The 23419-nt window shown below is 39.3% G+C and overlaps 1 protein-coding gene across 4 annotated transcripts in view; it reads right to left on the bottom strand.

Moving 5' to 3' along the window:
• The window catches only part of TBC1D5 (TBC1 domain family member 5), a 766435-nt gene that overhangs the window by 135636 nt on the left and 607380 nt on the right, over positions 1-23419 (bottom strand). For all 4 annotated transcript variants that reach the window (XM_089692221.1, XM_089692220.1, XM_089692223.1 and 1 more), the window contains exon 16: positions 21191-21297. In XM_089692221.1, coding sequence (XP_089548347.1) covers positions 21191-21297 — 107 coding nt within the window. The remainder of the gene's footprint in view (positions 1-21190; positions 21298-23419) is intronic.

Raw genomic sequence — 23419 nt, 5'->3', positions numbered from 1 at the left:
CAGGCATGCGGTCTTAGGGATACTCTGTTAGGAGAATAACCATATATATTTAGTTTCTATGCTGTGGTTAGCAAATTAAAAACACTCCACTCTCGAGTCCTGAATCTCTATTGGTCAGTAACAAATCAATATAAATGATTTTGTTGCATTAAAAATTGGCTGTGCCTATGCTAGCATCAAGGTTGTAGCAGTTTTTTAGTTCAGCATGCTCAAACTTTAGGTTGGTGCAGAACTTAAAATGGAACTGAACTTTTAAAGAACATGAACTATTTTTGAATCCTTATGCTGGTAGCATTATTATATAGATAAGAAAGCATAACATATTTACTTGTTTTAAAGATTATTTTTCCCATTTCTTCAGTTACTTCCTGGTTTCTGGCCAAGGTCAAAAAGATGTCATACATCCCAGGATTCTTCGTGGGAGGAGTGGCCTTCTCAGCTAAGCACACCCTTCTGCTAGTATGCCTGAGCTAAGGGTAGATGGATTCCAAGGATGTAAATGCTACATGAAACATTGCCCTTACTCAAGTTGGCCATGGCTAAAAATGTTAGGGGGCTGTTTTTCAAAGTGATTTCCTAACAAAATAAAGCATGGAGGATGGGTGAGTTTGCTTTGAATTTTACAAATTAAGTGGTTCTAAAGGCAGAGGTTTTTTCCCCTTATGCATTCTATGCATAAAGGTAAAATAAATTCTGGCTTACCTGAGTGTCATCTTGCTCCAGTGATCTGCATGTCTCAGATAGCAGCGGCAGCCGCTGGCTCTTGTTTCTGTCAATCACAACTAGTAAGCCAATGATGAGAGAGTGGGGGCGGGGCCAAGAAACACTCGATGTGTGAATGGACAATGTCCGTTCACAAGAGTGCTTCTCGGAAGTGAGCTGGCTCAAGTGCCAGTACCGCCGGCAGGGGATCCAAAAAGAAAAGGACCGGGGCTGCCACTGAATAGAGCAGGTAACCATACCATGTATATAAATGTTGCACTACCCCCTTAGGGAGTGCTGATGAATTGGGTCCCCCTATAGTTCTCCACAGCCAGGCATTTAGCATTTTCCACACAAGCTTGCATTCTGAGTAAGAAATCAGTCCTTGAGCATTGGTTTTGTTGTTTTATTTAGGCGGGATTAGAATGTGGATAGGCTAAGGGGGGTATAGAATGTCCAAGGGTACTGATATCTGAGGACAATTTCCTGAACTATTCACAAGCTTCTCTTCTCTGATGCAGTCTCTGTTGGAGTGCTAGCCAGCATCTCCTACATGTACCACCCCAGACCCCAGAAATCTAGAGACTTTCATTCTGAGCGGGGGATCTGGCAGCTGTTCCTTTAAATGAGGTGAACAGTCACTTGTAGGGGCTAATCTGGTTTCCCACCAGAATGCTCCTTCCCCTATCTGCCCAGGGGGTGCAGGTGTACTCACTCAGATCCTCTCCTATACCGCTAGTGGGTAGGTTGCTGCTACCAAGCCTATCAGCTGGCATGCAGGTGGTCCTTTCTCAGGGGGCCAGTGAGTACTTAGTTTTCTTCCTCTCCAGCTTCAGGCTCGCAGGCAGGCCCCATCCCACCAGACCTCCTGGCAGCCTTCCTCCTCCAACCTCACATCTTCCTACTCCTTCTCCAGCCGACTCCTCCACTCCTACTACTGAGCAGGCTCTTACACTTTTAGGGGGGTCCCAGCCCCTTGCAAAGCCTTCTGTTGGGGATTTGCTGAGGTTCCTCAAGAGTGCAACCAGCCATTCCTCAGATCCACCCACTGCCTTCAAGGCCCTCCTTCGAAAGTGTCAGTGTCAGCTGGCCTGCAGTCTTTCAGCTCTGAACACAATTTGACCCCTCTGCTAACAACTCCTGTCTAACCATTAGGATCTAGTTCCCCCTAGCTAAACTAGGAAGGTGGTACATAATAAAAAAAACCCAAAAAAGCAAATCTTTAGAATAAAATATTCTAAAATAGCATCTTCAGTTTGTGGTGCTCAGATACAGTTTAGTTCCAGTTTACTCAATAATCTGCATAGAGGACACCAATTTCTGCCAATTAACAGTACATGGCTTCACAATTTCAAATCATCTCCTCCAGTTTCCCTGGTTTCAAAGCATTGCCAAAGACTTTTAAGGATCTGGTTTACTTGGTTTTAAAATATATCAAATATTTTGGTGCCTGCAATTATATTTTATTAGGGACTCAGTTTCCTGAAACATGTCTAAACTACGTGCCTTTCTAAGAATCTCTTAAAATTCTCCAAATTAGGATATCTAAATCATGCCTACTCCACTTATGTAATTTTACATATTTCACATACTGATATACTGTATTTAAACCATTTACTGCTACAGGCATGTATAGCAGGATCCAGAAATCTCATCAGCATCTGTGTCTTGCTTTATAACACTTTGCTGAAATAATATATTTTAATTGCAGATGGAAATAGGTATCGGTCTATTGCCAGGAAAAGATGCACATAAAAGGCATCTGCCTGTCGCATACACACACAACACACACATATACATAGAGTATACACACTCAACATAGGCCTTCAAACTTTCACACAACAACACTCAAGCCTTGACAACAAACAGCAAATGTTTTTGTTCGTTGCAATACAAAAGTTGTATAAATGCGGTTAAGAAAAAAACTAGTCATCTTGGTTTGGCTAGTGTATTAGGCTTTGTTATCAGAAAAGAACAACCAAGAGTTACAATGCTAAGCATTCTTAGCCAGATTTATAAGATAAAAAAATGCGGCTTGGTGAAAAACTGCACTCTTTGCTCAGAGATGATGTTATTGCCTCATTGCCAGGGGACAAGAAGCCGTCATTAGAAAACAAAATTACTCAGCTGTTTATAAGCAGAAAGCTCAGGGGGGAAATTCATAGGCCCCCAAAGAAAATGTATATTAGGGTTACGCAAACATATGTTGCAGGTGTTGTAGAGGAGACAGGTGGGCCAAACCTCAGCCACTAAAAGGGATTTAGTGGAACATAACTGAAACCAAATTGTCTGAGCACATGCGGGTGATGAAGATACATGGTGATAGTTAACAGTATATGCAAAGTGAAGCTGTCAGGAAAAAAACAGTCTCTCCCATGCCAAGGAAACAGATTTTTTTTCTTCAGTTTTTGGATTGTAAACTTCTGCAGTATTTTAAACCTGGAACAAACAGCCCGATAGAACTGCAATTACCGCAAAACTGCGAAGGATTAACTAAATTAGCCTTATTTAAACAAATATTTCGGAAAAAGACAGCTTGTAGAAGTACTCTCCTTGGTCTCCTTTGTGATGGTAGATCCATCTTAATTCTTGCAAAGCCTGTGATATTTCTAAATGAAAATGCTAATTTAGCCTTTTATTTTCCAGTTGCTGTTGAAGCTGAAGATGGTCAATGGAGAAGCACCTCGCAGAGCTGTGCCAGTACCATCTATCTGATGTTAAAGTGCGCATCCAATTTTCTTCGTTATTATATATCATTTATATCTCTGCTAATTCCTACCGAAATTGCTAAAGTTTTGAGAACAAAACAAGAAACATGGAGGTGTCTTGCAAACGTTTTGTTGTGTTCTATAGCTCTGGGCTGCTTTGGTTAACCTACTTCCGTCTCTTCACCAAAAATGGAGAAAAAAAACTAAAACTGTGCACATGAAGTAACGTAAACAACTTAAAAATACTTTCATATATATATATATATATATATATATATATATATATATATATATATTCACACACAGATATACTCAGATACACATTTATAATGCTGATGCTGAGTAACTATAGGTTAAAGTAGTTGTAAACCCTTACATATACCCAGTGAAGTGACTGGTCTCAGGTGATAAACAGAGGGAAAAAGAAAACTCTCCTACATAAATTGTATTTGTTTATCTGCAGTTTTCTCTCCTCTACATCCATTCAAAGTCCCAAATTTATATAGATTGTCTGAGTCCAGAAAACAGGGGGTGGAGAGCTGAAGTTACACTCTGAAGTGAGGAGAGCTCTGAGAGCTGATTGGAGGGAAGGAGGAACACCCCCCTCCACACCGCTCACAGGAACGGAGCTGAGGCTGTCAATCTGCTGGTGGTCCCTCTCTTGTCACCATTTTTCTCTTGGTGTCAGGAAAATTTGTCAGAACTGATAGCAGAAGAACGAAGCAGCAGACAAAAATGATACTTTGTGCACTTAATTGAGACAAATGCACATGATAGAGGGAAATACTTTGTTGATATATCATGTTTGAGGTTTACAACCGCTTAAAAACACAGCAGTTATGGCACCTTTTTACAACATGGCTTCAGAAACTATGACACACCTTTTTGATTTTTATGCAGATATTTAGCCAAATTGGCTGACCTTGGCATCATGGTAGAATATGAATCTAGACACCAATGGTTTTGGAAATATTATTTTTATCAAAAAGGTTATATCTTACATTTCTGATTTTTCTCCTGTTCACACTAATGCGACTTGTGCCGTCAAATCGCATGACAAATGCAATGAATGCAATGAACAGCAATGGAACTGTTCTAATCGGTGCAGCTGTGACAAAGTTCCTGCATTACTTTTCCCAATTTCGGGTGTGACTTGCATATATATCTGTGCATGAAGTTACACAGATATCTATGAAGTCAGACCCCAAGTTGCACTGCCATCCGACTTTGAAATCGTGTGACTTTAAGTGAGGTTGCATGATTTCAAAGTCGGATCCAGTGTGAACCAGGGTTTAAAGGAAAAGTTCACTTTTTAAAAAGAAACAAAACAAATGGCCATTTATTTCAGGTAAAAAAAATGTGCATTTACTAATTTTTTTTTTTTGGAGCCTGGAAAGCATTGCACCAGCGATCAACAGATTGCTAGTGCCTGCAAATCTGCCAGTGTATCTGTGTGCTCGTACCTTGTACGGGCAAGCAGATGCACTGTGACAGGAAGAATCAATGAACTACCACAGCATTCAACTAGGGAACTACTGTACTAGCCGACAGCCACTAAGGCTATTGGGACTTGTCGTTCATTCATTCACAAAACTCGGTGAATGAATGACGTGGCCGCATGTGCGGAGCCCCGCATGGCTGCGCTGTTTTCAAAAAGTGGCAGCTAGTATGGGGAACTTCTGGAAAACCAGCAGCTGACAGGCATCTGATCAACGCTCACAGCCAATGGCTGTGAGCGCTGATCAGTGTATCCTGGCAGGGGGTGATCCCCCTGAGAATACAATAGTACAGTGGTGAAGATCGCTGCACTAACATAATTTGTGTTAGTACGGTGATCTGTAGAAAAAAATGTAGAGCGTGCACAAGGCTTTAGTGTTTACATACACTTTAACACAGTGTTTTTCAACCTTTTTTGTGCAAAGGCACACTTTTTTCATGAAAAAAATCACGAGGCACACCACCATTAGAAAATGTTAAAAAAATTTACCTCTGTGCCTATATTGACTATATATAAAGTAATTCTCTTGAATAGGAATCAAACACAAAGAAATTATTTTATAATTACTTTATTATGAAATAATAAAGTATTTTATAATTGGACCCGGGGGCCGGACCAAGAGTAGATGAATGATGTGTATGTGTCATCCATAGTAAGTATAGTAATATTCCCCCATAGTAAGCATAGTAATTAATCCCCCATATAGTAATTCATCCTCCATATAGTAATTCATCCCCCATAGTAATTCATCCCTCATATAGTATTTCATCCCCCCATATAGTATTTCATCCCCCCATATAGTATTTCATCCCCCCATATAGTATTTCATCCCTCATATAGTAATTCATCCCTCATATAGTATTTCATCCCTCATATAGTATTTCATCCCTCATATAGTATTTCATCCCCCATATAGTATTTCATCCCCCCATATAGTATTTCATCCCCTCATATAGTATTTCATCCCTCATATAGTATTTCATCCCCCCATATAGTATTTCATCCCTCATACAGTAATTCATCCCTCATATAGTAATTCATCCCCCATATAGTATTTCATCCCTCATATAGTATTTCATCCCCCCATATAGTATTTCATCCCTCATATAGTAATTCATCCCCCCATATAGTATTTCATCCCCCCATATAGTATTTCATCCCCCCATATAGTATTTCATCCCTCATATAGTAATTCATCCCTGATATAGTAATTCATCCCCCATATAGTATTTCATCCCCCCATATAGTATTTCATCCCTCATAAAGTAATTCATCCCTCATATAGTATTTCATCCCCCACAGTACTATTCCCCCCCCCCCTTCTAGTAAGCCAAGTCCCCCGTGTCAATTCACTTACCTTTTGCGTTCCTCTCGCTGTCTTCCCGCGCCGTTCGGGTCTTCAGGGCGGACTGTGAGAGGAGCCTAGCTCCCCTCCCCTCACGTTCGGCACGCTGCCCCGCCTACACACATCCTGACAGCCACATCCGCAAGCCGGATTAAAAGGTCCGCGCGGACTTTTGGGGCTGCCAACCGAGAGGAGGCAGGGGAGCGGCCGACCGAGAGGAGGGAGGGGAGCAGGCGCCCGGCACACAGAAGAGCCGCATTAGACTGGGTAAAGAGCCGCATGTGGCTCGCGAGCCGCGGCTTGCCGACCACTGAATCATTAGATTCTAATGATTGGTCTATTTGTGAGCCGAAGCCACATGTTACAGATGAAATTGGAATTTTTCCCACGGCACACCAGACAATATCTCACGGCACACTAGTGTGCCGCGGCACAGTGGTTGAAAAACGCTGCTTTAACATAGCTAGCTGCTGACATGCGTGAAAAAGCTTGTCATGTACTTGCTAAGATGCTTGATAAACACACGGGGAAATTGGTATCGGATAACAGTGCTGATAAAAAAAGCACCTGTAAACTGGCCTTAATAAATAAATAGGCAAAATCAATACACAGTACACAAAACTGATTATTCTGTTTTCGGAGGAATGGAGTAGATGACATTTCTGTTACATCTGTGGAGCTCTCAAAAGCCCAGCAAGAAGGACCTTCCACATTTCGCAAAGCTGTAACAAGCCAAATTAAGCCTTTCGGCCAAACCCACTATCACAAGTCAAAATTTGTTCTCCGTATTGCATATTACTATGAAGAATCCACTTTCCAGCTTTACCTGGAGAGTATATGAAGAATGCAGAAAAATGCAGATACACTGCTGTCTCCGACAAGGGGAAGAAGGAAAGTGGGGGATGGCATTCCCACAAAGGTCCTCCTGGATGGGTTTATGAACTCAATAGTTTCAACCATTTCCACTCTAAAATGGAAATATCAATTTTGGGTATTTACACTGATTCTACACTAGTTAATCCAGTTAAATGAAACTAGATGATGTGTTAAGTTACTGTTTTCCAAATGTCTACATACTGTAAATAGATAATATGCAAAAATACAAAAGCAGAGTATGATGGCTGTATTAACTACTGGAGTCCACTTTGCTTTTGCCCCATGAAGTTGACAATAGTTTTGTGTGTATATATATATATATATATATATATATATATATATATATATATATATTAAAAAAAATAAAAAAATATATATATTTATACACACACACACACTGTATAAATATGTTTTCCTTAAGGGACTACAGTTTATTATAGTCTATAAAGGACTTTGGTAAAATTGGCGTGCAGGACCTACTATTATTCATCCTTTTATTCTTTCTTCTCCTCTACTTTGAATTCCTTTATCTCACAACCTAGCTCTGCAGTCAGTTGTTTGGGTTGCAATAATCCTATCACAATAGGGGATTACCACAACTACACAGCCCAGTACACTGGAAAGTGGCCTGGTAGCAAGTGTGGGAAGAGGAAGTATAACCGTAGGTTTAACCATGTCAAATAAGGAAACTCAATATGGAGCAGAAAAAGAAAAGGCGAAGAACAGGGGAATACGTTTATAATCACTGGCCCTATAGCACAATCATACAGAGTCCTGGCTCTTGTTAAAGCCAATGACATTACTAAGACCAGAGCATTCTAAAACAATAAATAACATTGCAGCACGCAAAGTGTTTTTATAGCAGCCAGATAGTTATTACTGAACCGAAAATTATTTCCCAGATACTGCAGCTGCCTGGATAACTCAATAAAGGGAACATACAGTGTTTTGTATTTATTTTACTTCATTTATATATTTAAATAAGGACTGAAAAATGTTTAGAAATATTATGTTTTAATTTTAAGGCAAACAAAAATTAAAAATGTGTGGAGGGGGTGTGGCTTGGCGCTTTTGGGGTATGGCGACAGGGATGGCTACTTAGCTAAGGAGCTCCAGCACTGCAGAGCGCAATTAGCACCTCGGGGCCATCAAAAAATGCATTATGGGGAGGAGCAGAGGTTATATCCCCTCTACCAACTCCATGAGCATTGGTTCCCCATGAAAGCCTTGCAAGAAAGGAATATTACAAACTGCTGGCATTTTCCATTTGGCTTTTTAGCAATACATTAAGCACAGCGCTACTCACCACACATTATGACATCCCACTCTTCTATGAGAAATTACACCTGTTGCTTTTCCTCATCTCAGACTGGTACACAGAATTCTAGATATCTGCACACTGGGACATTGAGGAGCCCCAAAACAACCGGGCCTCTCCAAACAGAGATCACTACTGCAACCCATTCAGTCGTCACAAAAGGACCTCAAAGCAGAGAGAAGGTTCAAAGATGAGCCTTTTGAAGCTCATGTTCACACACCCTGACAATTTACACAGGAACAACAAGACAGACTGCAGTTAACTAAAGATAAATGTTTAGAATTTGGTTTATTTACGTGTTGGACTTACCTGTGAAGCACACAAGTTCTGTGCACTTTACGACCAGCCAGTTGGCAGCTATAAAATACCCCTTACCCCTTGTGATTGCCTGTTCACTAACTGGGCTTGATACATTTCTTAAATGCTAACGCTTTGTTAAAGATCCATAAGTCCATTGTTTCCTAAACCCTACTGTGCAGCACTTCCCCCAAGATGTCCTCTGCATTCCTCTAGGCAAAGTCCACACTCTTTTTTCTGAGCCACAAACCTCCCATTACCTCCTTAAAGCATAAGTTACATTCTTGCCAAAGTAAGGAAGAAACCCTACCCAGGTATCCAACTACAGGCACATTTTGCTTCATAATGTGGACATCAACTGTATGCCAAGATTTTAGTGAATTGTTTTTTTACATTACTTCCCTCCTTGATGATACCAGCGCAAGTGGTTTTTGGCCCAATGAGGAATGCCCAAGACAACACCCTGAAAGTCTTGAATAAACAAATCATATACATCAGGCTGCTGAATATTATAAAGGTTGTTCTGTCATTGGACATGGATATGCATCAGTGAGCATAAAAGAAAATATATACATGAGAATCCTAGCCTTATTCCAAAGCCAGAGTAGAGGTGATTGGCCACCTCTCAGACACTCTTACTATTCAAGAAGGGGCCCACAAGGGTTGCCTGTTATCCCCCCTATCATTTATACTCACCCTGCAGAAATTATATTGATTCCTTAATGCAGATCCTGAGTTACAAGAACTCTCCAACCTTAAAAGCAGCTGTGCTATATCTTTCATGCTGAACATAACCCTCACACCCCAGCTTAGTGACACAGTGCCAACAAAATCTCCTATTTGTATGGAAGACTGAGGCTACGTTCACACTAGCGCTGTGTGCAGGCGGCAGAGAGGCGTTTGGGAAGCGTTTTTACCGCTTCCCAAACGCCTCTGCCAATTCTGCACATTACAGCACATGGTGCTGTTCCAACGGGAGCGTTTGCGTCGCGTCGTGGCAAAACGGACGCCTCTGGACGAGTCAGGAGGCGTTGAAGCCTCCTATTCTTGTCTATGGTGCCGCTCCGCAAACGCCCGGCGTTTGCGGTGCGGTTGCGGGGCGTTTGCGGAGCGGTAACACCACTCAAACTGCATTATAGGCGTTTGTGGGGCATTATTAACGCTCGGCAAATGCCTAGCAACCGCCGCTAAACCGCGCAGGCGGCGTTTGCGGAGCGTTAAAAAACGCTCCGCAAACGCCGGACCAACGCTTGCCAAACGCTATAGGGGCGTTTGGCAAGCGTTGGCAAAACAGCCAAGTGTGAACGAGCCCTGACACATATTCGGGAATACAACTACCCTATTTCCTAGGGGAACTTTACTAACAACACATATCAGCGGAAAGATTTGGTATTAACCACCACATCTGGTTTTACATGCGTAAAGTGGTATCCATGATAAACCCTGGATTGTAGGAACTTGTGGAACTGCAGGTTAGCAGAACTTTACAGCTGCAACTACGGCCCACTTATTCCAAGACCTGAACATGTGGATCTTTTTACCAAAAGCCTTTTATATCTCACTACAAAAAACCTTAATTTCATATGGAAAAACACCAGAATAAACTTAGCATACCTAACACCTAATCCCTTAAAACTCAAGAGAGGCATAGATATTCAGGGTGTGTCAGGTCAGGAGAATAGTGGATTGGAATAACCACTTAGCATATAAAGGACTTGGTAGGCCTAAAACAAGCCTTGGCATAACAACCACTGGGGTCATTGTTGTGAATGGACCATAAACATATTAATAGCATGATTTGCAATCATCCACTCATATGACCCACAACTTTTTCTTAGCCTGCAAACCCCTATAATTGTAATCTTTCCTGGGCTCTCCCACATAGATGCACATGCCTAGACTTTGAACCAGAATTGTCCTTGAATTTATTAAAAAAAACTATTGGCCTCATCTCTAAGTTTGTGCAAACTAATTTTTAAAAAACACAACTTTGTGTGGTAGATATGCATCAAAAGACAAAACACCTAGAAGTCAAATCCCTCTGTGGTTGTATATGCAAATCAATCATTTTTGAACAACTCCACAATGCAACATATTTATGCAAGACCACTCACACCATTGGAATCACGGTGCGTGCATGTGTGTGTGCAAGAGAGTCCAACATATTCTCTGATCACTTCCCTAAGGCTGGACCAGATTGAAAGGCCTGGAAGGAAAGTAAAGCCCTCGGAAGAAGATTGGAAAAACCTTATCAATACATTCATAAATGCTCTTGTTGCCACTGTGCTCTAGATTGTATAGAATCCCATTAGTCTTACTACAATTCTCGTATTTCCTCATCTTTCAAGCTGGCTCTGCACCACAGATGTCCCTTCCTCTCTCCATACTAGATGAAAGTCCACATCATTATTGTCACTGTCTGCTAATACACCAGATTTTAAACCAGAATAATACCTCTTAAACCATTCCTCTCTTGCAATGAAACACCATTTAAAATGACTGTATCTAGAATGTGCATACCCTAATTCTGGTTATTGCAACAATTACCCGGTATGAAAGACTGGTTTGCCAGACTGAACAAAATCAAAATGGAGCAACCCATCCACATAGCCCAGGATAAATTGACCAATGACAACATGGACCTGTTGGATACATTTCAAGACCACCTCTTTCTATAAACAAATCTTGGTGCGCAGCTCATAAACTAACATACAAACTGCTTCAGATACGACCAATGCTAGATACTATGTTCAATAACTATAAAGTAATGGAGCTGCCATCAGTGGACAGATTCATTGCCATCATGTGTGAACCCTAGAACTCTTTTTCACATCTAAGAATACAGAGTGCCTTATCCAAACCCCACCTAACAGCCTCACTGAAGCTCCCATATTCCATCTGCCCACAGAACCCCCCTCTTCTCCCTTTTTACCTCCCGTCCTTTTTTCCCCCTCTTTCTCCTCTTCTGTACTCTGTCTATTCATTCTCTTCTTTCTCTCCCCTTCAACTACTCTCTAGGGAACAAAAACAGCCTCCCACTGGGATACCTAACACCTCATATGCTATCTGAGGTAACATATGAGATTTTATATTGAAGTCTATGGGCGTCGTGCAGCACAAGAATCACTCAAAAGTAGTGCAAGAAAGCAACTCAAGTCATGCCAATTAAGACAGCACCATTAAAATCTGTGTGTTTTCACTTCACCTGAGATTTTACATATCTCCAGGATGTCAGAAGTCGCTGGAAAATCACGCTAGTGTGAACCAAGGCTTAATGTGAACAATCATTTAAAACAATGTATCTAGTTCTGGTCCACTACATAGAGAATAATAATACACTCCCTATATCTCTTGGCTCAGATTTCATCTAATTAGAAATAAAGGTCACAATTGTCTGCCCTCATTTGCAGCCAACAATAGAAAGTTTCTGAGGTGCCTAAACCCCTTCACAGTGTACCATCTGCTAGTATGGCAATTTTAAATATATAGAGTAAGTTCACCACATATCCAGTACGCTTCTACAACAAAGTTGCATTGAGCATATAAGCACTATTATACAATAGGTAAATACAGTAGGTAAGCATGTCATATCACATTATTATTATACAGGATTTATATAGCGCCAACAGTTTGCTCAGTGCTTTACAATATAACGGGAGACAATACAGCCGCAATACAGTTCAATACAAGAGGGTTAGAAGGGCCCTGGCTCCTTGGAGCTTACAATCTAAGAGGGAGGGGACATTACGCATACTGTAATACAGCAAAATTTGAAACAGTTATTTACAATCTATATCCAAAAATGCATGCATGTACTGTACATAAGTAAAGTGAGCACCACTTAGTCAAATAGCAGCTTTTGTTCAAAAATACATACATGTATTCAGTACCCAGGATAAAATGTTGAGAAAAAGAGCAGAGCCATAACCTGGTGAGGAGAGAAAGGAGGAGGAAGAACCCAATATTTTGAACTCTAAAAAACCCTTTCTCAAGAATCTCCTGAAAATGTTTCGGGGGTATAGAAACACCCTTTCTCAGGGCAGGAGGTTCTTGAGAAAGGGGTCTTCTTCATCCTCTATTTTTTTACCAGGGTCTGGCTCTGTTTTTTTCTCATAATTCTATGCCAAGTACTGAATTCCTGTGTGCATTATTTAAACTATCCATTGATGGAAGTAGTTTGTTCTCACTTTGTATGCCCAGTAGACTCCAACAACAAATCAGATTACTGTCTGGGCTCAAGAGATAGCACCTTCACTGCTCACACTACGGGGCCCTATTAAAAACCACAAATGTTCTTCCAGCAACACTAAACCTTTGCACCCCCCATGAATCTAGTTCATGTCTTCTTAGAATACAATATTTAACTAACCTCCTCCAGCAAATAAGTACTAGTCAAATGTTCTGAACTACCATGCCAATTTAATGTATAATATTATGCGTTCCCCTCGAGTATGTCTTACTTCTAATTTTGTCTATACATTTATTTTTCTCTACTTCTTTTTTTCTGAGTTGTTTTGAATATTCTTTGAAAACCTTTATAAAAGAAAGAAATATATACTGAACACAATTGTAAATGAATGATTAATAGTTATGACTTTCCTCTAGAACTCTAAGCTCTATATAGTGTTTCTCAGGCTACCTTTACATGCATTGATAAAAAAAAATTCTGTTTAAAAATGTGCAAACTTAAACACAGCATTTACCAATACAGTTTCCTTGTAAACAGTCAGACTGCACTGGATCCACATTTTGCTGATTCTAGTAGAAATTGCATAATCTGCTGTTACTACAACTTTAAAGACAATACAATTTTTGAGGGTTTTAGCCTTTTAATGGAGGTCCTTGCACAATTACATTAAAAACAGTTTAAATACTATTTCAGTTTTAAATACATACAAATAATTGGTAATGTGGCTGGTATTCCTTGAGTAAATTGTATTTTCAATCTGACATTTATATATCTAGAGTGAACTTACCTCTAATTTTCTTGTTGTCCTTATGCATCTTAGCACTTTTGAAACTATGGTTGGAAGGGGCTGTCTAACCAGTTTGCCATTTTACAATGCTGCAGGAAAATGCTGTATACTGTATATGAAACCAGCTTGGATTCTGCATGACCAATTTGCTTTTTATTTGCCATTTGAAAAACTCTGAATAAAAACTCCTATAATAGTCAGGTTTGTCTCCTGTGTGAAGTGCGGCTTTATTAATGAGGTTTGCTCTATCCTGTTTACAGGAAAGCCATGTTCTTTTAATGAACTTTTATGTAACTTTTACATATTTCTTATATTTTACAATGTCAAGCCTTGAAGTTTTTTTACACAAATACAATGTCATTTTCATGTAAGGTCCACTTAAATACCTATTAAGTAAAAATGGGGAAACAGATTTTGTATTTTCTGAAATAATCAGATTAAAAAAATAAATAAAATACAAACTGTTTTATTGTGCGTCATTTATTTAATAATTTTTCTAAATTGGAGAAATAAAAAGGTAATTATATATGTCAGTCATATATTTATTAAAATACTGCCAATTTTATTTACATATTAGTCAAATATGTGTTACAAGAGACATTGGCTGTTCTAATTTAATTTTTAATTTAATGTAACGTGTTTTCTCTGTTATATTAGGTTTTCTGTTTGCATTAGTGGTTGTGGATTCTTGAGCAGTTTTTATTTTTATTTGACCTTACCATGTCACAATTGATCTTTAATGTTGTGCAAGGTTAAGTTTCCTGTTTTGATTAATATTTTTGCTTCCTTGTTCTCTGTACATCTGTAGAAACTTCCTTCATTTCCACCTTTGTTTGTTTCAGCTACGGTATATGTTCATCACATTTGCATACGATGACACTGCTGTCTCTCAAAATGACTTCCACAGTAAACTTAGGGCAGCAAAAACTGCATGCAGGGACAGCAACATGCACTGCATACGTACATACAAACAGGTGACATGGTAACACTGTGACATCATACCAAGAATAAGTATGTGGCCTTGAAGTTAGGGAGAAGAGATTTTTTTCATGGCCTTCACATCTGGGCATAATGCATACCACGCATTTTTTGCTTTGCTTTACTTAAATGGATTATTATTATGAAAAATATTGTATTCTGATGACTGCATGTGGCTTATAAATGTAATTATATCATTCAGTATATGAATTATTTTATTATTTTGGACACATTTATTTTTTTATCAATATTTATATGATGGCTAATGAAAGTTAAAGTAACAGGAGTTACAATAAACTATAAGGTCTCAGCTTATGACTTGCTTGTGTTCACTTCAAATGGGTTCTATACATGTTCACTGTAATGCATAATGTGCTCAACTTTATGTCAAATGCAGCTATCAATAAATGAAGTCAAACTAACGCTATAGTTTTAGGGCTCCTTCACACCTGTCCCCTCTGGTGCATTGCGTTAACACTTGTTGAGGGCAGTGGATGGCATCTCCAGTTTTAGGAGGTGACTCTATACTAGTCTATGTGGGCTTACACCACAGGCATAACCAGAATTAAAGGAGATCCTGGCTGAACGACGTAAACATCAGGCAGGCTGTGACTATTTTAGTCAAGAGGTTCAATGTTGGTTTAGGTCAGAAGGGCTGGACAGGTTGGGTTAGTGTACTTTGAAACCTTCTTAGCCTCCATGCAGGGCTCCATTTGAGGTTGATGTTACTCTAGGAACACTTGACTGATGAAGCACTCATGGAAACTCAAGGGTCAATTTTACTGTAGCACAGACCATTACAATGAACTTGTCTTAAAGTTCACCTTTTGGAACAGGTTACATGTTCAATCCGTAATTAGAGTGGCACGTGTAACATGTTCCAGCTCCTGCCATTTCTTCCGATCTCCCCTCAGTGTAACAGCAGATCTTCACCCCGCACCTGTTGTTACAATAAAAAAAAAAGAGCAGTCACGTGGGTCTCTACGCCCACATGGCCCCATCATTCATTCATTCACAAGCCCTGCAGCTTTCAAAAAGAGAGCCCTATGGAGGTACGGGCTTATAGCTGCAGGGCTTGTCTGCAGGAGCCTGACATTGCACCCCTGATCCACTAATCATGGGTGCAATGTTTTCCAAGCTCCTGCAGGTATAAATAATGAATACACATTTTTTTTCTGCAAAAATAGGTGCATTTAGTATTTTTTCTAAAAAGGTGAACTTCTCCTTTAAACACAAAAAAAGATATTTCATAACAATAAGTCTATTTAATGATGTATTTCAAATTCTAAATGTAATCTTTTTCCATGACAAAACATCAATATATATAGTATACTATAGGATTAATTAATTAAAGGCAAATAGAATGTGCACTTAGCAAGAGCAGTTGCTCCAGGGCTTAGTAAATGAAGTGAAGCTTTAATTTACAAAGAATACCCAATCACATGCAAGGAAAATGTAAAAAAAAGATGCATCTTTGCTTGCACGTGATTGAATGATGGAAGTCAACAGAGGTTCCTCTCATTTACTAAGGCCTGGAGCAACTGCACGTGTTGTAAAACTGTATTGTGCACAGTCTATTTGTCTTTAGTAAATCAACCTCCATACTACATGAAGTGGTTCTAAAGGCTCAAGGCTTTTTACCTTCATGTATTCTATGCTATGTAAAAGCCTTCTGTGTGCAGCAGCCCCCCCTAATACTTACCTTAACCCCATATCGATCCAGCGATGTGCATGAGAGCAGCAGCCCTCTGGGGATTCTTCCTCGTCATTAACTGAGACAACAGCGGGAGCCACTGGCTCCAACTACTGTCAATCACAGCCAGTGAACCAATGAAGAGAGAGTAGGGGTGGGGCTTAGCCAAACTCCATGTGTGAATGCACACACAAAGCAGCAGCTTAGGAGCAAGCCTGCTCAGGCGCCCCCAGAGCAAGCAGCTTGCTATGTGGCACTCGGTAGGAGGGAGGAACCTGAAGTGCCAGTGGGGGGACCTGAGAAGAGGATGATTGGGGCTGCTTTGTGCAAAAGCATTACACAGAGCAGGTAAATGTAACATGTGTTATTTAAAAAATCTTCCATTTAATATCACTTTAAAACTAAGCAAATCTACACACAATCAAGTATTACTTGGCAAAATAAATATGATAAATATGCACGGACTGCGATCCGTATCTGTCTATCATTTGTTTACCTTTCATACTTCAATAAAACGTTTTTTTGGAACAAAAAAAAAAAAAAGATAAATATAGTCAACAACAACCACATACAGCTCTATGGCCATTATAACAACTTGACGCCTACACTTAAAGGCAGTACAGAATATTAATAACAAAACATAGTGAATCACAGCATCATGTATTAAAAAAACTGCCTAAACAATATAGATATATGTATAAATACTATATTTTTGTATGTAACAAATACAAACTCTCAAAGTCAGGACCCCATACTACGCATGAGAGTTTAAATCTACTGAGGCAAATATTCATTTACTAATGGCTGTTATATTTTTCTTAGCCACGATTTGATCTCCTGTATGGCATTTAGAAATAAGAACTCTTTAATGAATAAGATGGATAGTCTTAACTAAAGAAACGACTTTCTAATTCTATAGCCGTGGAACTCAAAGAGTTACATTTAAACACTCAGTGAACACAATTTATGACAGAAACATTTACTGCTAAACTCACTTCTGGCTATCTTTATAGACATAAATGGTCATAAAATTAAAGGAAAGCACTTGTTTTGTTCTTAGTTGCTAATTTAAAATGTTAATGCTTGTTACACAAATTTAGCAATGCAGTAGGTATTACTCATTGTGATAAGGTTAACACTTTTAAAATCAATGAAAGCAGGATATAGATGCGCAGCAACAAAATATTACTATGCTTATGGTGCTGTATTAGAATTTTATTTGCTAAAGGGAAGAGGCAGATTTTCAAAATTCACCGTTAACTTAAAACAATAGTTTCAAACCTTTTATTTCTTAGGCCTTACTGCCTCCAGGACTCAAAGGAACATCTGGCTATTTAGAGAAAACAATATGTTCACATCCTCTATGACTTTTTGTTTCTAATTGGGTTTTAAGTTTTTCTCTCGTAACGAAGTAAGCTAGTAAACACCAAGAAGGTCATATAAAGATCACAATACTAAACTATGGAGGGTAGAAAGCATTTGAAAATCTATGGATAACTCTAGTAATCCTTGCATAAACCTAAATAACCATTGGTATTAACCTCTTAATGGCTGCCAGTCCGCATTCTGTGGATGGGCAGACGCTGCAGGCAAAGTGACGTACCGACTTCCAGGTTTCGGGCTCGGTCCCCCCTCCGCCAGCACCCTCTGTGATTGTACACTGCAGGTGTCTGTCAGCAAGTCCCAGCCAAAGACTCACAGCAGGGACCTGCTGATCGGCTGTGTACAATCACAGCCCAGAGCCCTGTGTTGACAGTCAACACAGAGCTCTGTACACAAGGAGAGATCTGTCTGTTTCTCAACTGGTAAAAGCAGCATACTTTACACACATTACACATAGTTAGGCACATTTAACCCCTGATCGCCTTAGATGTTTACCCCTTCCCAGCCAGTGTCATTAGTACAGTGACAATGTACAGTATTATCACTGATCACTGTATTAATGTCACTGGTAGATTGCCCACCACACTCCCACAGCCCCATTATAAATCGCTGATTGCTGCCATTAGTGCTATTAAAAAAACATATTCAGTATATATCCCATAGTTTTAGGCACTATAAGTTTCATGCAAACCAATCAATATACACTTATTGGGATTTTTTAAAAATTCTTATCAAAGCCATGCAGCAGAATACATTTTGGCCAAAATGTATGAAGACATTTGATTTAATTTTTTTATTGGACATGTTTTATAGCAGAACGTAAAAAAAAATCTTTTTTTTTTCAAATTTTTGGTCCTTTTTTGCTTTTATATCACAAAAAATAAAAAACCCAGTAGTGATCAAATGCCAACAAAAGAAAGCTCTATTTGTGTTAAAAAAATGAGACAAAGTTTTTTTTGGTACAGCATTGCATAACCGCACAATTACCAGTTAAAGTAGTGCAGTACGGTATAGCAAAAAATGGTCTGGTCACAAAGGGGGTAAAATCTTCTGGAGCCGAAGTGGTTAAAAATAAAATATCCCAATGACTGCATGTTGTTAATACATGCATTGATAGTAGTCAGTATATCAATCCGTTTACGTTTTACATATCTTTATTTTTAACAAAACGTTCAGCAGACCGGGCTGTCTGGCCAAACAGTGCCAGGGGTTTTGACAAACTATAAGACTGCTATCGAAGCTGGAGTAGTTACAGTAGCAGTTTTTGTACTGAGCCCATTTATTCTTTTACCTGTCTTTAGGCATAGATGTCACTGTAGCCACAAAGCACGTTACACTATATGAATAAAAGGTAACTCTTCTAAGCTCCCTTGGAAGTGTTACTGCTCATGTACACTGCAGCTGATAAAAGCACGTTTAGGAGATGTTCAGCGCTTTTTTCAGCAGCCCCTGAACTCACCCTAATGTTTTCCTATGTGTCCATGTACACATCTTTGTTTACAGTCTTTTACAGGCATTTGAGTTTACAGTCATTTTTTTGAACGCAGAAAACTTGCGTTCAGTAGTTGATTTTATCATTGTTTCAAACGCAAAACGTTTGTAAATGCGTCAATTGCGTTTATAAGCGCTTGGGTCTGAAATTTTGTTTTAACTCTTCCAGTTCCTGATGCTGTCCAGAGCCTTTTTTCATCATGAAAAATGCATGCAAAGCATTTTCAATGTACTCAGATGGACAAAACACTTAACACAGGATGTTCCTACCAAGCTTGTCACACATTGTAATGACCAATTCACACCTCAGACCTCTTCCACCCTTGGAAGCAAAAGATATGCTAATGACCGTTCACACCTCAAATTCCTCATGAAGAACCCCTGCCAGGAGACCTTAATTACTCACTCCACAAGACACCTTTCCCACCCTTGGAAACAAAAGAAATGTTAATGAGCAACTCACACCTAAGCTAATTTGAACACATACTGCTGTCTCTGCTTCTACTCTCTGTATGTCTCGGAAACAGTCTGAAATAGTTAATAATTTAGTGCAAGTACAATTCCCATTTACCTAGAAGAAAACCCCTTAAGGTACCTAAGTAATGATCTAACAACTTACTACTACAATCGTTATAAACATAACTTTCAGACCATGTGCTCCCAAATATAAGAAAGCAATGGTATCCCATTCCTAACTGAAGCTAACAGTTTGATACTGAAATTCTGGAGGACCCGACCACCACCATTGGCTGAAAGGATATTGCAAGTAAATACAATAAACCGGATAGAAGAGATTTCTATCCTAAAAAAACAACTATGAAACTTATTACAAAACCTGGGTGAGCTGGCTACATTAAGAAAATAATCAGACTCCTGTCTGCTCAAGACAGCCACAGACCTTAATTTAGAGTAGAATGTGTTATACCTACTGGTAAAAATATGAGCTGGACCCCTATGCAATGGCCATAACACAAGTGGTGACCCAAAAATCTATGCAGAGATACCATTTCCCCCGACTTGCTTCTACCTTTTCCTGTCTCCTGTTGTTTTTGTGCCTATGTGTAGCTTTTTTTTTCTTGTTCAAATATACTGGTTTTTCATGCAATGCATGTAAGAGCTGTTACACATTACTACTTTTATATAGTGTCCTGTGAAATCTTATTGACTTTGAAATATGTTCTCTTTCTTGTATGGATAACATGTTAATAAAACTTTACTAAAAACAAGAAATAAAAAACACATGTTGTATGTGACAAAATTCCACAACATGGTGATCATTGGTAATGTTTCAGTTTGTAAACTGTACATTTCTGGGAGAAAACTACTATGAAATAAAATAACAAATTGAGTATAAATAACTCATTAATCACTGTGAACTGAGCCTTTTGTGTCTATGCCTAAAAGAAAGGCAAAAACAAGGTTTGGAGCTGTAGATGTGATTGTTACTTTATGTATAGGAAATGAATCAGAAAAGCTAGTTCATGGGCATTTTGCTATTTATGCATGGGAATACAATGTCAAATTGTCACTCACCAGTACATGAGTATGTTGCTTCAAAGGAAAGCTTTAAAATGCTTGATCATTACTATGTGAACAATCATTTACCCTAGATTTACTGTTTGCCTTAAAAACTTCTGGTGTACTTGTTGCTATACAGTGCACAATTAATATAGATCTAAAACATCCTTTAAGTTTCCCCCCTCTAAATGCACCCTCTGTGATTAATGATATGTACCGCTGTCACTACAGATAGTAGATGACAGCCTCCAGACGTAATCTCTCCATGAGGTCCCAAAACTTTATGCTAATGTCTACTGCTAGCTGCCAAGTAAGCTCTCAGTCTAAAACACATTTGCACACTTTGATAGTATAATTGTTTATGTTCTTTAGGCACCGAAAAAAACAGGCTTTTAAAGTTAACATACCTTTGGGTCTCTCAGAAACAGAGCCTTGAGAATAAGGGAATGTACGTCACCGATGGGTGGGTAATGCATCAGAAGGCCCAGACACGTCTGATAGTTGCTGGAGATTACTAGGAGTAAAGAAATTAAATATACATGCAACCATTTAGAAAAGGAGCAATGGATTTTCACAGAAAAAAAGTGTGATGTAATATCTAAAGTCTGCCAAGTCCCTCTGTGTACCACAACCCTTAAAATCCCTTGCACGAATGAGGTTCACTTCATCCTATTAATCCCTTTTAATCTCCATCCCTAGCCTACCAGCTCTCCTAGGCTCAATGCCACATCATTAATCCATCTCTTCATTGGTCTTCCCCTTTCCCTTTTATTTCCAAATAAATTCCCCTAAAATCTTCAGAATGCCTTCTCCCATCTTATCGCATAGGCAATCCATCTAAGACTTTGGCTTCTTATATTGTTTATGTTTAGTTCAACGTTCGTAACTAAAGTATAACTCTTTATTTATCCTCCTTTTTCATTTCCATTTACCTAGATTCTTCCACAACACTTTAGAAACCATTTCTAAAATTCCATCTTCTCTACCTGTACTAGGCAATGAACCCAGGAATATTATTATTATACAAAACTTATATATCGCCAACAGTTTGTGCACTGCTTTACAATATATACTGTAAGGAGACAATAAAATTCAATACAATAAGGTTAGGAGGGTCCTGCTCATGAGAACTTACAATAATAACCCTGGAGGATGCAATACAACTCAGAAATGACAGCTACCAGATTTCTATACTCAAAGGTTTACATTAAAGTGGTTGTAAAGGCTGAATGTTTACCTTCATGCATTCTATGCATGAAGGTAAAAAACCTTCTGTGTACAGCAGTGCCCCTAGCCCCCTCAATACTTACCTGAGCCTCATCGCGATCCAGCAATGTGAATGACAGCCTCGGCTATCCCGGGTCTCTGCCTCCTCATTGGCTGAGACAGCAAGTGGGTGACATTGGCTCCTGCTGCTGTCAATTACAGCCAGTCAGCCAATGAGGGGAGGAGCAGGGTCAAGCCACAGCTCCGTGTGTGAATGGACACATGGAGCAGCGGGTGCCCCCGTAGCAAGCTTCTTGCTGTGGCAGCACCCAACAGGAGGGAGGGGCCAGGAGGGAGGGGCCAGGAGAGCCTGCGGGGTTACCCAAGAAGAGGAGGATCCGGGCTGCTCTGTGCAAAACCGCTGCAAACAGTAGGTAAGCATAGACATGTTTGTTATTTTACAAAAAAAAAAAAAAAAAGAACCTTTAGCATCGCTTTAAGTAAGCCCTTACTTTCTAGTATCCCCACTACATATACAAATGACACCTCAGTAGGGATAAGGGTTCATTGCTGCCATGGTGCAGAGGTGAATTCTGTGGGTTTAATATTTGTGGTCCCAGAAATCTGTGTGCCGATTAACCCTAGAGAATTTTTTCCCCATAATGCACTACATGGCCTTTGAACTATGGGTAGCAGGCTTAATAGGACCCATAAGGAGGATTTTGGTCAAGCCAGTCCCCCAACAGTAAGAGGGGGCAACCTATAACAGACATAGTGTCAGTGAATTGGAAACTGTTTTAATTCTGATTGTTAGCTCTTAGGGTACTCAACAACGTTTCTGCCTTTTTTGGCTCTTAATATTGGGGGTCAGGTTTAGCTACTATCTATTGCAAACGTTTCTTTTTTTTTTTTTTTGCTGCAAGGCTTTGATTCATAGTTTGGTATTTTGTGGTTGTCATTTATATTGTGTATATATTGGTTTTTATTTTATGCTGATAGAGCCTTCAATTTAGTTTAAAAATATGCAGCTCTCTAAGCTGATTTTTGTTTGCAGCACAGTACTGCATTGTTTAAAAGAAAAGAAAAAAAAGTGCAAGAACAGTATGCACCTAAACCAGATCATGATATAGCATGTACATTTACATATTGTAGATAAATTAAAAGTTATGCATATAAAAGTTAGGTCTATTATCTGTAACTTTTATCATTATTATTATTATAAAGGATTTATATAGCGCCAACAGTTTGCTCAGTGCTTTACAATATAACGGGAGACAATACAGCAACAATACAGTTCAATACAAGAGGGAAAGGAGGGCCCTGCTCCTTGAAACTTACAATCTAGGAGGGAGGGCCTATTGGTACAAAAGGTAGTAACTGTGGGGGATGGAATGGTTGGAAAAGTAGAAGATTCCATTATTAGCTGACGG

Source organism: Staurois parvus, unplaced genomic scaffold (genome assembly GCF_062004578.1).
Source record: "Staurois parvus isolate SC_StPar_1 unplaced genomic scaffold, SC_StPar_1.0 ptg000579l, whole genome shotgun sequence".
Lineage (NCBI taxonomy): Eukaryota > Metazoa > Chordata > Amphibia > Anura > Ranidae > Staurois > Staurois parvus.
This window is presented reverse-complemented; position numbering and strand designations above follow the sequence as displayed.